The 14,828-nt window shown below is 38.7% G+C and overlaps 1 protein-coding gene across 1 annotated transcript; it reads right to left on the reverse strand.

Annotated features, from left to right (window-relative positions):
• Positions 1 to 2,266: 2,266 nt before the first annotated feature.
• LOC111657741 (transmembrane protein 235) lies at positions 2,267 to 9,552 on the reverse strand. The gene is made up of 4 exons (XM_023410037.2): positions 9,076 to 9,552; positions 7,808 to 7,885; positions 7,148 to 7,285; positions 2,267 to 3,895 (listed from the first exon to the last, which is right to left on the reverse strand). Exons 1-4 carry the CDS (start codon positions 9,272 to 9,274, stop codon positions 3,651 to 3,653), a joined length of 660 nt encoding a protein of 219 aa, XP_023265805.1. The 5' UTR covers positions 9,275 to 9,552; the 3' UTR covers positions 2,267 to 3,650.
• Between the last annotated feature and the right edge of the window lie 5,276 nt (positions 9,553 to 14,828).

Raw genomic sequence — 14,828 nt, forward strand, 5'->3', positions numbered from 1 at the left:
AAAACAGCTGCCCAGGGAAAGGTTTTGAGTGAGGTAAGTAGTTCTGACAAAATAAGTTGTGTTTCTTCAATAAAGTCTTAAAGCTGAGAGCCTAGAGGTTGTCCAAGTCAAAATTACTGCACTCTGTCAAGGACAAGGCCACAAACTAAAGAGTAATGGCTTAGCACCAACTTTGGTGTTCTTCTGCCAAAGCGGATTGAATTATTATGTTTCATAAAAGTTTAACGGGATTTCAGCAGGCCTAATATATAAAAGGGGGGCTGCAAGACTCAGCCACTGCACTTTGGTCCTTCCTTTATAGCTCTCTGCTCTCTGTACCATCTGAGAGAGGATTACTGGGCAGGAAGCTGCCAAACAAACAGCTGAGTGGACACAATATTTCATGGTTTGGATTCTGATTCACAAGCTGAGTCACATTAAATCATGTTGCAAATCACATTTAGGCCATGAGCACCCTTGGCAAAACATTGCTGTTCCCCCTGCAGTGTGGAACAGTGCACTTTAGAAGTGCCTTTATTGCAGGCTCACATCTTGGGGTCACAAATTCCACTTAGAACACTATTAGTTGAAAGTGCATCTCACATTTTGGCCTGCAACTCTTAAATGTCCCATATTTTGCACTTTTCTGGTGTTTTATTTAAAGTGTTGATATCCATAAGAAGATATACTTATACCACAAACCATCCAATTTACATCTCCTTTCTCTGGCTTCTCTCTGGAGCTCTAGCAACAACAGGTCAGTAAGCCAATCAGAAGCGAGGCTCGGAGCCTCTCCTCTGAGTGGCTGCCTGTTTTCTGAGTGATTGAATAAAAATATAGCAGATTTTATTTTAACACTCAGAGAAACCAAATCCTGCAAGGTTGGATAGTGGGGCATGGCTGAGAGCAGGGCATGTGTAGTTGTGACAGACAGTCCTGACAGCTTGTTTTAAGGCTCAGTTTCTGAATACAGACTGTGTGGATTTCTCTGTGGACTGAACATTTTGATACTTTCACAGTATTAATATATAACCTAGACCTGCTTTATAATCAAAAAAGACACAAACCTCTCACTTTTTATAATATGGGACCTTTAAACTATCCTATGTGTCAAATGTTTTTGCCAAATGACAAAATCATGGATGTAGTCTAGACAGTTTCAGTCAATTCAGTTAGTCAGCACTCTTCTTCATATATAACAAGTGGTTTCTTAGCAGAATTTTTATAAAACTAAGGCATGGGCTGAATTGAGATTTCTTAGACTGCTGCTACTGCTACATACAGTCATTGCTCATGAATTACAATGTATGAAAGTTGAATAAGCGTATCAGTTTCTTGGAAAATTCCTGTACAGCTGTCAGGAACTCTCGCATCATACACTATGGATCATTCAGCTCTATGACAAAATTGTCAGTGAACAAAAACAAAAGGAGGTAGGCCTATCATTGCAAGCGCCTCCTCCAATTATGATCAAAATTGATCAAAATTGATCATTATGTCCGTGTGCAGTATTCTCTGCTTCAAACACTTTCCCCTCAACCCTGCATTATTGCTCACATTCTCACTTGTGTTTTGCATAGCAAATAAAAATTGTACTAAATTCAGTCATATGAAAAAGAATATGGGAAGGTTAAAAACAACAAATTGTTTCTCCTGGATTACCTAAACTTATACAAAAACACTGCACTGTGCAAATTCATATTAAAAACAACCAGCAGAAAAGCCTGGATGTGAGTGATGTTTATGGATGGCAAAGGCCACTAGTATTGGAATGGCTAAAGTTTAATGAGTTCCCTGTAGAGTTTTCTTTCTTTTTTTTTAGTTTTTTTTTAATGTTCCCTCTTTAAATGCATGCGCTTGGATGCTTTGGAACCTGCATGATCTTATTTCACCTTTTTTATTGGCACATTCCCACCTTTTACTGCATGGTACAACACAAAAGATAGTAATATAGTGAATATTATGAGCCCATCTTTGTGTTAAATTTCACTATTGTCACAGCGTTTCCAAAGGTTTGAATGTTATAAACATATAAATTTTGGAAAGGATGTAACTTTTATAGGCAGCAGTGTTAAAACATATTAAGCCGACACTTTTGAATTCTTCTAGGCTGTGAGTGGCTACTCTTTACACAATCGCTTTTCTGTCTGGCCTGACTCCTGGTGCACTTCATGTACATTCAGAGGCAGGCAATTTAACCTGAGGCTCAGTGGCTGGGTATTGTAGTCAACAGCAAAATTGTGTTGTAAATAGAAAATACACACAGTGCATGACAAACACATCTCCATAATGTTTTAGATGATCTTATTGTCTCACAACACAAAAATCTTCAGGACACGGGAAATTTCATTACAGAGTCAGAGCGTGTCACTGATATTGGGAATCATTTGATCAATGCGTTCTTTTTCCATACAGTATGTATTCACGCTGCAGCTGGATGGATGTTTCATTGCTTTTCTGTCACAGCTAACAATAAAAAGAATCAGTTATGAAAGCATAAGCAAGGTCTTGTAATCATTGGGAAACGAGAACAACAACAACAACAACAACAACAAAAACAACCACAGCAGCAATACATACTATGGCATTCCAAAGTGCTAAAAGTTGCATTTTTACAGTGCTCTTTTTACTGCCAGTATGCAGAGAGGAAACGTCTCATTTTGGACAGCACAGAGAGAATAGTACAATATCTAGCTGTTAACTACAGCTAAGAAGGCAGCACATGCACAAATTCTGTACTGCCGAAACAGCTTGCATGATCCCCAAGAGTGCACTTATCTTCAGCCCAGTTCCCATGATTAATGGATTCACCAGTCGATGGGTACAGAAGGTTGTTAGCAGTAGGGACAAACTAACATTTTAGATGTTTCTCTAAAAGTCACGACACTCAGCAGCCAACATGGTCTTAACTTCCACATAAAGCAAATGCTAACTGTTTTTTAAAAGCTGTAAAATGCAAATTACTCCGGAATATGGAGCAACAGTGCAGCAGCTGGTCTATTATGAAATACTACACTTACCACCTCTGATTTTGCTGAGTCTGTGTGGCTCTATTGCTTGCTGCAGAATCAGCAATGTTTTCACTTGAATGATATACTGGGATATGTATTCAAATACAGTACAACACATCTCACAGAAAACATATTATTTAATAAAATGTGAACCCCAGACTCTGACAGAATTGCCTTTGCAATATCATAGTCATTAGCTACACAAATATATGGACTCGAATATGGCAACACAAGGCTGAAATTACTGAAACACATTAAAAGAAGAACCAAATAATAATTCTGCATTCATCTAATCTGCAGCAATTACTCTGTGAAAGGTTAGCCTCTTTTTTATGTGTTTCTGTGACCACATCTATAACACCATTGTGGACTGGGACAATGGACAGAAATTGATACTAAAAGGATGAAAGGTAGCCAGCGACACAACAAACCAGAGAAAACAATGAAGAACAGATGTACAGCAGTGGTACTTATTCAGCATCTATGTATCTATGGCTGCAGTTACGCAAAGCCAGCTTGCATCTACATTTTTTTGTCTTGGTCCTCGACCCACTTGTTGGACTACAATACTCTTCTAAGCCGTACCAAAAATAAATGAATAACAACAGCAATAAAATACTATCCAACCTGTGGGCCTTTTAGCTTCACTCACTCCACAATCTATAACATGGCGATGGCTACACCAGAGTCATAATGTCCCTTCATTTGAGTTATCCTGGCAGCGAGCATGAGCAGGAGTCCCGTGGCCACTTCCAGGCTGTAGGAGAGCCAGGCTGTGGCTAAGGACCAGCCGAAGGACACGTCCACATAGGCGAGGTTCTCCGGGGACACGGTCTGCTGGAACTCCTCCATGGCCTGGTTGGAGTATTTGATGTAAATGCTGACCCCGGAAAGCGTGAAAAGACCTGTTGGTGCACAAAGACAGACAGATGGTACCACTGGAGAAACCCTCCAGATTTCAACACATTCTCGTGTACCTGTAATATGAAAATGGATCCATCTTGAGGCACTGAAATGAAGAACGAGGCTCACACCATAATTGCCATTAACAACCTTTTGCAATGAGGTCATTAAGGTAATAATGCATTACGCAAATAATCTTTTACAGTCCAATTTTCTTCACACAACCAAGTGGATAGTATTAGATGATGTAGACTTAAACCTGTTAGCCCATTAATGAGAAACAATTAGTATAATCTTCAAGCATTAATGATTTAAAGCACTTTTAAGAAAAGCTATTTTTCTCATTCATTTGCAAATTATTCCTGCAAGATGCTTCTACATTTAATCAGATCCTTTACTCTACAGGAGGAAGGTGTGGTGTAAGTATGAACCCTTTTCACTGTGTTTTGTTTTTGATTTTTATGGTTCCCAAACAAACAGATGAAACGTTACACATGACAATTATCACAGAGGTGAGATGACAACAATAACTTAATTAACGCTATCGAATGTCAATTGCAAAATACCTTAAATGCAGAGTGTTGTGCCGAATGGTACAACATGTACAATTCAGACTGACCTTTAGTGTGGCACCATGGAAGGCAGAACCACTGCACACTGTGTCCTGCAGCATTTAACTGCTCTTAATTACAGATCGTTTTAAATTGCAACAGGGGGCTTTCTCATTGTCCATCAAGTAGTGTGCTTTATATGTCAGTAAGAAAGACAGAAAGAAAGAAAGAAAGAAAGAATGAAAGAAAGAAAGAAAGTACATGAGCAAGTCGTTTGTATATATAGACCTAAACTGATGATTGTAGTTGAAGAACACTTCTTTGTGCAAGTACCAATGAACACAGTCTTTCTTGCAGGATATTATTGCTCCGGAATGGGCCAGATTTCAGATGACATCCATTTTGTATGTATAATCTCCAACATACTTGTATGATAACCAGATGGAAGGCATACTTCCCCACTGCATCACCTTACCCAGATTGGGGAAACCAGGACATCTTCCTGGAGCCACACCTTAGAGAGGAACATCTGATGACCGGGTCTTAGCGTATAAGGTCTGGTTGGGTACAGCCTGAAGAATTTATATGGAACTACCACGGTGAGGGACCACCACCTGGACAGGCACTGGGTTGGAGTGCACTGTAAACTGGGTGGCAGGGACCTGAGCGGGCCAATCCCTGGTGTCACAGACTAGGTCTCGGGACCTGGGTGCCTCCCATTGGAGGTCTCGTCCAATCTTGGATTTGCTATACATCTATCCTGCTCACTTAGAAATTTAAACATTTCAATAGGCTGAAGGCTGCATTTCAAAACAACCCTCAGTTGCAGAGTCTGAGCTGAGGAAGTAGTAAATATTGTCCAAGGTGGAAATGTCAGTTTTTTCCAGATCTCAAATTCACAGAGGCCTGTGCATCAGTGCTGCAGTACGTGATGCGAGTGTTCAGAGTGGGATTTCAAAGAACTATTGATAACATAGCTCAACATAAAACTTGTGTTTGGATATACCATCTCTCATACTAAAATTTCAAGCTCAGAAATAGATAGCTCATGCATTAAATAAGAAGGAATAAAAGCAGAACAAAACATTGAAATCCATTATCTCTTTCTGTTTGCCTACTATCAGGGGTGGTTTGAAAGTGCAAGAGCTTAGTGCTCGCAGGTCCTTTGAAGTAGAGATGTGGACAGGACATTCTGTGCAAAGCATGAAATTAGCTGTCTCTACTGTGGGGCATGGGAGGCTTGGTCTGTCAGCAGAGGTGGCGCAGAACACAATGAGCCCCTCAACTTCTGTGACAGACTCATGCATTCACTCTCAACCTTACACAAACAGATATACAAACTCATTCCCTTTGAGTTCAGACCTAAGCAAATGCATTATTTGATAGATTCTATATTTCTATATTTATTGTGACTGCCCAGCAGCTGAACCCTTCCCAGTCAAGGAAAGAGAGCAATCTTTTTGTTACTGTATTGCTGATGAAAGCGTGTCCTGCTGTTTAAGGAAACAGCTGATCAGGTCACGGTTCGGTCAAACCAAGGGCATTTTCTGCTCAGTGTCAGTTTTATCTTGGAACTCCATTTATATTGGTTCAATTTATAATTTTCAGCATTCAATATTCTCTTGTATGGTCTGATACAAAATCATATGAACTATTTCAAGGGCAATCACAATTACACTTTGGAAAGATGTATATCTAATGTGCCATTTGCTCACAATCAATTTCTACAAAAAGAGAGTTTCCTTTTTGTTATTTTCTTGATATTTTATAGGGAATAGCACAAGAGAGAGTCTACTGATGATTCCACAGGGGAAGTCTGACTGAATTGTTCAATCAAGGACAAGCTCTTTGTGGCATTTCAGTAGATCAGCAATCACTCCACCTGCTGTGATCAATAATGTAAATGTTTGCAGTCTAAAATGATACTCAGGCTCACCAGGAACCAGCTTGCAATTATGATTTATTTTATGCATATCTGATTGCTATATGCTAAGAAGTCAACTATTTTTATTCACACCATTCTGGTTACCATCTGGAAAAAGATGTCAAAACTGACTATAATTGCATCTGAATGCCACGAGTCCATCTTGGAGAGTCTATTCTCAACTTCAGGCAAAAGTGTTGCACATGTCACACGAGTCTAACAGTGTTATGTGTGTTATTTCCTTTTCACCATAAAATCCCCATCACCACCGACTCTAACTGTGTGAGAACACAAGGATCATTACCTAACTCGACTCAACTAAGTCATTTGGGGCTTTTAATGTCCAAACAGAGATATTTAATATGTAGCTGCAGATACGAAAGTATTTTCAAGTCAACTGCAAGATATAATATTTACACAATAAGTATAGCTGTTCAATTATACTGTTGATATCTAGAAAGGCTGAAATGAGCCTCTAGTTGTTGCCTTTAGTCTGAAGTGAATCAGAAGTGAGTGAGAGCAGCTGAAATGGAATTTCCAAGGTTTTTTAAGTGAAGTTAAGACACACACACACACACACACACACATACACATGTATGATGAGCCACCCACGCACTTTCTCTTGCGTTCTACATCTTACTTACATACCAAGCAAAGGATATGCTTCAGACCAGCCAAGCACAGAGCATATGCCATTGCTACAGAAGGCTAAGGAAAAAAACAGAACAAAAATCAAACAAAAGGAAAACAAAGACAACAGCAATTCTGTGTGAACTTACTGCAGAAGAGAAAGTACGTTGCTGATCCAGCCAGCAAGTTGGGGCTGTAGGCCAACGAACTGACAAGTCCAAAGATCCAGCCAAACACCAGCAGGACCAGGCTAAGGGGCAGCACGATGACCACCACCCTGTGTAAGCCTGCAGACACACATGTGCTACATACAATCAAGAAAAGGTTACAGTGCTTAAAGATTTTAAAGGAATAACCTGTGATTTTTTCTCTCTTGTCAATTCAGGATTTGGATTTTACAATACTGCTGCGTGCAATCATGTGCAAAGGCAGTTGAGATTTTCAGATTGATTTCTATCATCTAAGGAGCTATTGGTTTTCATTTTCATTGTCAGTGGGGTATGAAAATCTGCCTACAGTGGACATCTCTGTCGAGGTGGCAAATACATACTATGTTTTTTTTTAACTCTAAGGACACTGTCATCCAAAATTTGTTTTTCTTTTTATTAAAAAAAACAAAAAAAAAACAAACTCACAGTGTTCTTTGCAAAATGACAATGTTTTCTCAATGTTTGTCTCCTGGATGTGACTGTCTGACAGCAAAGCTTATAAATGCAACGGCTACCCAGACCTGTCAATTACCACTGCCAGAAATCACTTTCTTCCTTATAAATTTCACTATACCTCAGCTGATAAACAAAGCCACTCACCAAGAAGGTGCCTTTCTGCCTCTGACAGGCAGGATATATTTGCCGTGAAAGAAGGGATGACAGAACTCCTGTTTGCTCCTGAAAATGTCAAGGGAAAAGGTTACACATGACAGGACCGCATGGACCGAGCTGGAGGACTCTGCAAAACTAGATAAGGATACCAAATGTGATACCAAATGATATTTTGTCTTAGAGCAGTACAAATAATTATCAGTATCTTGGGAAATATAACATACTGCATGAAACAAATTAAAGACACCTCTGGCGGACACGTTGCACCTGACCCCTGCATGTGTTGACAGTTTTGCATTTGTGATAGTGACTGTTTCGCTTTTGCCAGCATGTCACAGGTGAGCACTGCTTGAAGTGCCTCAAACACTATGTTCTCTCATTACTTGCCATTAACTAGGTGGACTATTGTGTGCCACTATAGCAATGAATTGGTTCTCAAGCTGGGCAGCCAACAAACAGATAATTTTGCAGCTGTGACTCCAAAAAATAACCTTTTCAATCTGCAACCTCCTGTGTGTTCGCCTGCAGCTGCCTGCAGGAGCTGATACAGTTGCTACAGTTACTAATGCTAATTAGAAAAAAAATGGACATCATGGATCTATTATTGCACATTTACGCAGCAACTGTGTTTCATTATCAGAAACTGAAATTTTAAGAATCTTATTTAGGAGTCAATAATTCTGCATATGGCTGTCTGTGTCATTTATTTCTTCAAGCAAAACTCACTGGGATGTCACCTCCTCTGTGCATCAGTGTCGCAAAACTAAGAATCACTTGCACCCGAGTTCTCCACTCCCCTGAGAGTGGAGTGATGAGGGGAAAAAAACAAGGCACATTAAGCTTCTGCCATGGACTGCTGCTGGCAATCGAAGACTCATGATCCATGACAAATGCACTGTATGAACAATATTAGAGCTAAGCAGCATCACACGGTATCTTTCCTTTTTGTCCACATCAGAGAAGATCAATAGTACTGGTATTCGCACGAATCAAAACAAGCCTGCAATCACACGCGGAATTACAGTTATTGCAAGTTAATTCGAAACAATAAACCTTAAGAACCCTCAGGGCGTTTTACGCACAACAGTATTAATGCCATATGATAAATGTTTCTCAAAATTACCCCGGCGAAACAGTGCAAAAGTTATTCTGGAAAAATAAGGATTGCAATTTTTATTACAGCTCACACACCATACTTGAGGCATACCCTCTGAATAAAAGCTCACACAAACTGGGTTTATGTTGAATTGACATACCTTCATTAATTCTCCACAGTCCAGAATGTGAACTCAGATCGTCTGAACCTGTGTAGTTGGGCTTATTCACGTCGATGATGTACCAGTAATCAGTCCCAATTGCCACAGCGAGGAGGCAAAAACTGAGCAAACCTGTAAACCCAGCAGAAAGAACCACCACTCCGTACCTCATTATATATGGTCCACACGCAGAGCGCATTAACTCTGATCTTCAGTGGAGTGTTTTTTTTCTTCTTTTCTACACTGTAATCTCCATCAACGCTCCAAGATGTGCGATGCGTAAAAGCTGTCCAGCTGGATCCTTCCTCATAAAGTGCTGGTTCCCCATGGCTACCATGGCCAAAATGTAGTTTAGGGTGGAAACTGAGAAACGCCACATTTCATTTTATTGTTTCCAGTTTAAAAAAAAAAAGAATAAATAAATAAATAAATAAAAATAATATAAGAGAAATGCGCATTTCTCTGCGCTAGTATTAAACACACTGACTGTGGCTGACCGCAGCTGTGGCGCTCCTGGATTGATCCAGTGTCTTGCTGTTGGAATAAAACACCACTCTTCCGGTGCTGTGTTTCAAAATAAATCTCTAACCGATGAACGTGTTGTGAGGGTGCTTATATATTTTACATATAAAATAGCCCGTATCCGGCCATAGTTTAGTAATTTCAAGTATTTGACTACTTCACTGTAGCCTAACCCAATTGTATCCTGTTTCTAACGGTGACTGTGGCTGCTACTGTGACCAGATATAGCCTAGACAACTACTGACCCTACCCTTTTGTCACTATACTACCCATATAGTAGCACGCTAAACGAAAAGGCAGTTTACGATGAGGTCAAACCAGACTTAATAAATTAAAATAAACATTGAAGCCTTATGTGCCTACACATAATAACAATAACATAAAAGTCCACATGGCTTAAAAGATTATTGCTTTTCTTAATTATTACTATTAATAAATTCGGTTAGCATGACCTTGGTTACATCAAATAATTAATTAATTAAAGTACTTACACCTGTACTTAATGAGCAGGCACTGACAGCTGTCATACCGGAGGAGTCCTGTAGGCGGAGTAGCATTGATAATTGACGATCCTCTAAATGGAAAGAAGACAGTTCGGTGTTGTGTCGGTGGTAAAGTGGCCAGTAACCCGATTGGGATATAAGCTAAGAAAACGTTTAAAAGATTTGAGTTGGACAGTTAACGTTATATGATGAACAATAACGCAAAAATAACGAGAGACGCAGAGATGAACATCTGAACTAACAAGCTAACTTTAACATCAAGCTCCAAGGTAGGCTACGTGTTTAACAGTTGAAATCGATGTGATTAAGCCCTTTTTTTTTTTTTTGTCATTGTTGCACCTAAAAACAGACATACACACAATGAAATGAATTAAGCAGCCTTGCAACAAAAATACACCAGTGTATCATAAGTATGTACCCCTTTAGCCTGGAGTCTGTATGAGGGTAGATTTATGAGTCTTGCAAATTTGGACACTACACCCCCCATGTCTCATTGTTTCTTGTAGTATAACTGCTCAATCTCTCTCAGGTTGCACGGGGACCATGGGTGAAAAGTAATTTCTGCCAGAAAATTCTCAATTGTTCTGAGGTCTGGACTCTGACTTGGTCACTACTCCAGGATATTTTGAAGCTATTACTGCATGTGTTAGATTCTTGGCTTTATGTTGTGTGTTGTTGTCTGACAGGAAATTAAATCTTTTACCAAGTTTTGTTGTAGATTGGATCTGGTTTTACCTATTTGATTGCACTGTGCAGAGACCCACAAAACCTTTCAGTGTAATTCTACACTTTTTGGTGTAATAGTTTTTCATGCTAAACAAGACTGAAGCAAACTAGGCAAGCAACTAGGTTTTAAAATTCCTCAGACCTCAGGTTAGTACACATGGAAGGTAATTATTTTACCTTCCATGTGTCCACCGTCTCATTGTATACTTATATCAGAACTGGTAAGAACAATGGACATGAAATCATAAAACTCAGATCTTAATTTGTCATGTATAGGGGGTTCACATTATGTTGTACAGCTGTAGCACAATATTGTTTCAGTGTTGTAATTTTCACTGTTTGATACAAAAGGAAAACTTGCATGGTTCTCATTTGCCATGACTAATCTACAGGAAAAGTCTGTCTGATACAACAGTCTCTGCACATACAGTCAACCACCAATCACAATCAATCTTGATCAGTTTATCAGACAACCAAATTGATTAGTCTATAAAATGCCAGAACATAGTATAAAATATCCATTTTAGTTTCTGTGAGTCCAAGGTGATGGTGTCCAAGTTGCCAGTTTATTAGGTACATCTAGCTAAAAACTGATGCAGTCAGCTGTGCAATAAATCATACCTTCATTTTGCTGGATGTAGTTTGTGGTGCTGCTCAGCTGTATTGTGATATACTGACAGCAGCTTCAATTATTGTTCACTCAGTTTATATGAGTGAGAGAAGCCTAAGTAACAGAAACACTTCTACCTTCATGATTGTAGCTTACATTGTAGGACTGTTGTGTTACACTGCACTAGTTTTAGCTAGGTGTGCCTAATAAAATGGCACCTGAGTGTAGCATTGTCCCTGATATCTGCCATTTGTGTTACATGCTGTACTTGATGTTTTTGAGTAGCGCTGTGAAACAGCTGGGAAGTGATGCAACCAAGTTAAAGCTACTTCCGATATAGCATGCATCTAAACAATTAACTGATGCAATGTGCTGTTCAGTCCTTTTAAATTCTCAAGTTTTTGTACTCTGTGACATTTTCAGTTTGCAGAAAGTAGGACATAACCAAACTAATTTCTGTAGAGGTTGCTGCTGTTAGTCAGAAATACAGTAGCTATTCAAGGGTAGAATTGCCTCTTGTACTTGGTTGTGGCCATTTTCACAAATAACCTTATTTTTATACATGACCATCAGACATCAAGGAGAGGGAAATATGGATTTGTCAAGTGAAGGATGTGAAATAAAGTGTCTCCTGATCACTATGATCACTGCAATTTTGCAAGACCCGTGCAGTCTATTTGTAGTTAAGTTTCAGATTTTCAGTTTTGTCCCCACAGATGCACTGTGGCATGTAGGGAATTCAGATATTGCAACAAATAACCATGCATTGAAGTGGAATTAATTTCATTTCTGTGTTTAGTTCAGAGTGTAGAGATGAATCCCTGTGTGAGAGACAACCAGTGTCAACTGCTTATGTATTCATGAAGACTAATATATCCATCTTCTTAGACAGGTGACCTCTCTGTCACATGCAGAGTCTGTCTTTGGGATCATCTGTCATGGTTATTGAGTGAACAGTCTTTTATAAGAGTAGTGTTCAGTTCTGTAATAGGATGGACTTCTAATCAACATGATGATTTCTCACAAACACAGATGATGATGATTTTATATTATTTTTTACTCATTTCGTTTCAAAGAAGACAGACTGTACACAACACATGTTTTTATGAAATTCTAATTTAAAACAGAAGTGTTTGTCTGAGCCACAGTACAGAAAAAGTAAAAGACCCACAATTGTGTCTTGTATTGAAGCTGTGGCAGAGAGAATTTAAAGTTTTTTCTAAATCAGCAATTTTATATCCAAACAAATAAACAGAACCATAGGTTTATATCTTCACTGACCCCTTGATTTGCAGATTCTTTCATTAGAATAACTCAAGTGCTATCTTAGGTGGAAAGTAGGCAATGAAATGTCATGATGTGTCAGAGCTGTTGAGGCTCAGGTAATTATGTAATTTTTTAAAGTGCTCTTGAGTATTTTCACATGGAACATCAGTTGATGCAAACACATCTTATCTTGCAGACTTTTCAGAAATTTGCTTAAAATATTTGGAACGCTCACTATTAGAAACTATTGTCAATAGTCTATTGTCTATTGTCTTGCTTTAATTTAACAACCATTTAAGGATGGAATATTATAAATAAAATGCTTGGTTTAATCACCATAACACTACTGCTGCATTATGATTACTGTTTTAACAACAAGAATTGCCACATCTATTTTTTTTTTTTTTTTTTTTTTTTTTTTTTTTTTTTTTTACATTTTGATGCCTCTGTGGCGTTGAAAATCATGGCTGGAGGGAATGGCTTCAAATTTGATGCAAACATTCACTAGGACTCAAAAGGATGAACCGACAGGGATGCAAAAACCCGTTTTTTGGCCATCACTCAAATGATGCATCTATCCAAAAGGTCAAAGGTCAACTTCACTTTGACATTATAATGTTCTGCAAAAACACTTCAACACTGTATCTCAAGACAAGAGGGGAGGATTGTGACCGTATTGCCTGCTACTTGACGGATTGGCAGAGGCATACAACCACGAGTAATTCCCTTCATTTCAGCAGATGGGTAATTGCATTGGTTTGCTGGCTTATTGTGAAGTATCAGTCTGAAGAGCTAGTGTTTCACCTTTGCTCTGTCACAACAGTTAGTTTGAACTTTCAACTTAGATCCATCAACAGTCATTACAAATGCACATACAGTGCAGTGGACATGCTGTTTGAGATTTGTCTTGCCGGTATCGGTCTAGTCTTGCTTTTGCATGTTGAGCTACAACAGTGGCTTTTGTCCACAGCTAACATTGAACCAGTGAAGCATTGTTGACATGACACAATATATTCCTAAGAAAATTATGTGTTGATGTTGTAGATCACTAATTCTACTCCGTTTTTTGCAGAGTCATTTGAAGAATGCAGGTCAGATGGACTCGAGGCACATTATATCCAACCTGTGGAAGACGGCGAGAGCAGCACAATGCACCAACAGTGAGTGAGAAGGTATGAATAGGAAAACGACAGAAATGAACTGTTCTTTGGTTCTGATAACAGAACCTGCTCTTTCTCCTGGCCAGTTTTCTCTGTTTACACAGGAAACCAATGTGTCATTCAGCTCACTCTAACTCTGAGTCTGTCTGTGTGTATATTTTGTCATTGGCAGGACTGCCACTGTATTGAGGCCATGAGCTGAGAGGACTTTTCATCTTTGTAGCTTTTTAATGGGTGGAGCTGGCCTTGATGGCTTTAAGTTGTTTAGATAATTTTATGGCTCTTTTTGTTACCTAATTAAGTTGGAAATTGGCCTATTTCAGCGGAGCATTAATTGTGTGTTTTGTTTCAGTGGACTCTGAGGCTCTTACAAATTTCAGTGCGCAGGGTTTAAATTGGGTGTTTGTCCCATTTTCAATTGCTGTATTTTGTCCTTGCACTCTACACCAATTTCATTATGGATTACAATAGTTTAGAATGGTAGGTAGGTGTCAGAGGTTTATCTGTGGCATAGAAAATCTTCCTTCCTTTGTCTCTGAAAGCTTCCAAAATGAAATGGCCCCTAAATATAATTTGCATTCCATAATATGTGTAGTTATGTTGTGTATTTGTTCTGTTTTCCTTTGGGATTAATAAAGTATCGATCTATCTATCTATCTATCTATCTATCTATCTATCTATCTATCTATCTATCTATCTATCTATCTATCTATCTATCTATCTATCTATCTATCTATATCTTACAACCAGCCTCTTCTATCTAGCTAGCTATCTATCTATCTATCTATCTATCTATCTATCTATCTATCTATCTATCTATCTCCATTTATCTATCTATCGATATATCTATATCCTTCTATCTATATCCTTCTATCTATCTATCGATCTATCTATATCTATCTATCTATCTATCTATCTATCTATCTATCTATCTATCTATCTATCTAGCTATCTAGCTATCTATCT

The sequence above is a fragment of the Seriola lalandi genome, unplaced genomic scaffold (assembly GCF_002814215.2).
Source record: "Seriola lalandi dorsalis isolate HSWRI2012SDOR001 ecotype SW California unplaced genomic scaffold, Sedor1 jcf7180002054412, whole genome shotgun sequence".
Taxonomy (NCBI): Eukaryota; Metazoa; Chordata; class Actinopteri; order Carangiformes; family Carangidae; genus Seriola; species Seriola lalandi.

Coding starts and splice junctions, on each gene's coding strand:
- LOC111657741 (XM_023410037.2), bottom strand. CDS start 9,274: ATGCGCTCTGCGTGTGGACCATATATAATGAGGTACGGAGTGGTGGTT. Junction 7,886..9,075: donor ACTGTGGAGAATTAATGAAG/GTATGTCAATTC, acceptor TGACATTTTCAG/GAGCAAACAGGAGTTCTGTC. Junction 7,286..7,807: donor GGCAGAAAGGCACCTTCTTG/GTGAGTGGCTTT, acceptor GTGTGTCTGCAG/GCTTACACAGGGTGGTGGTC.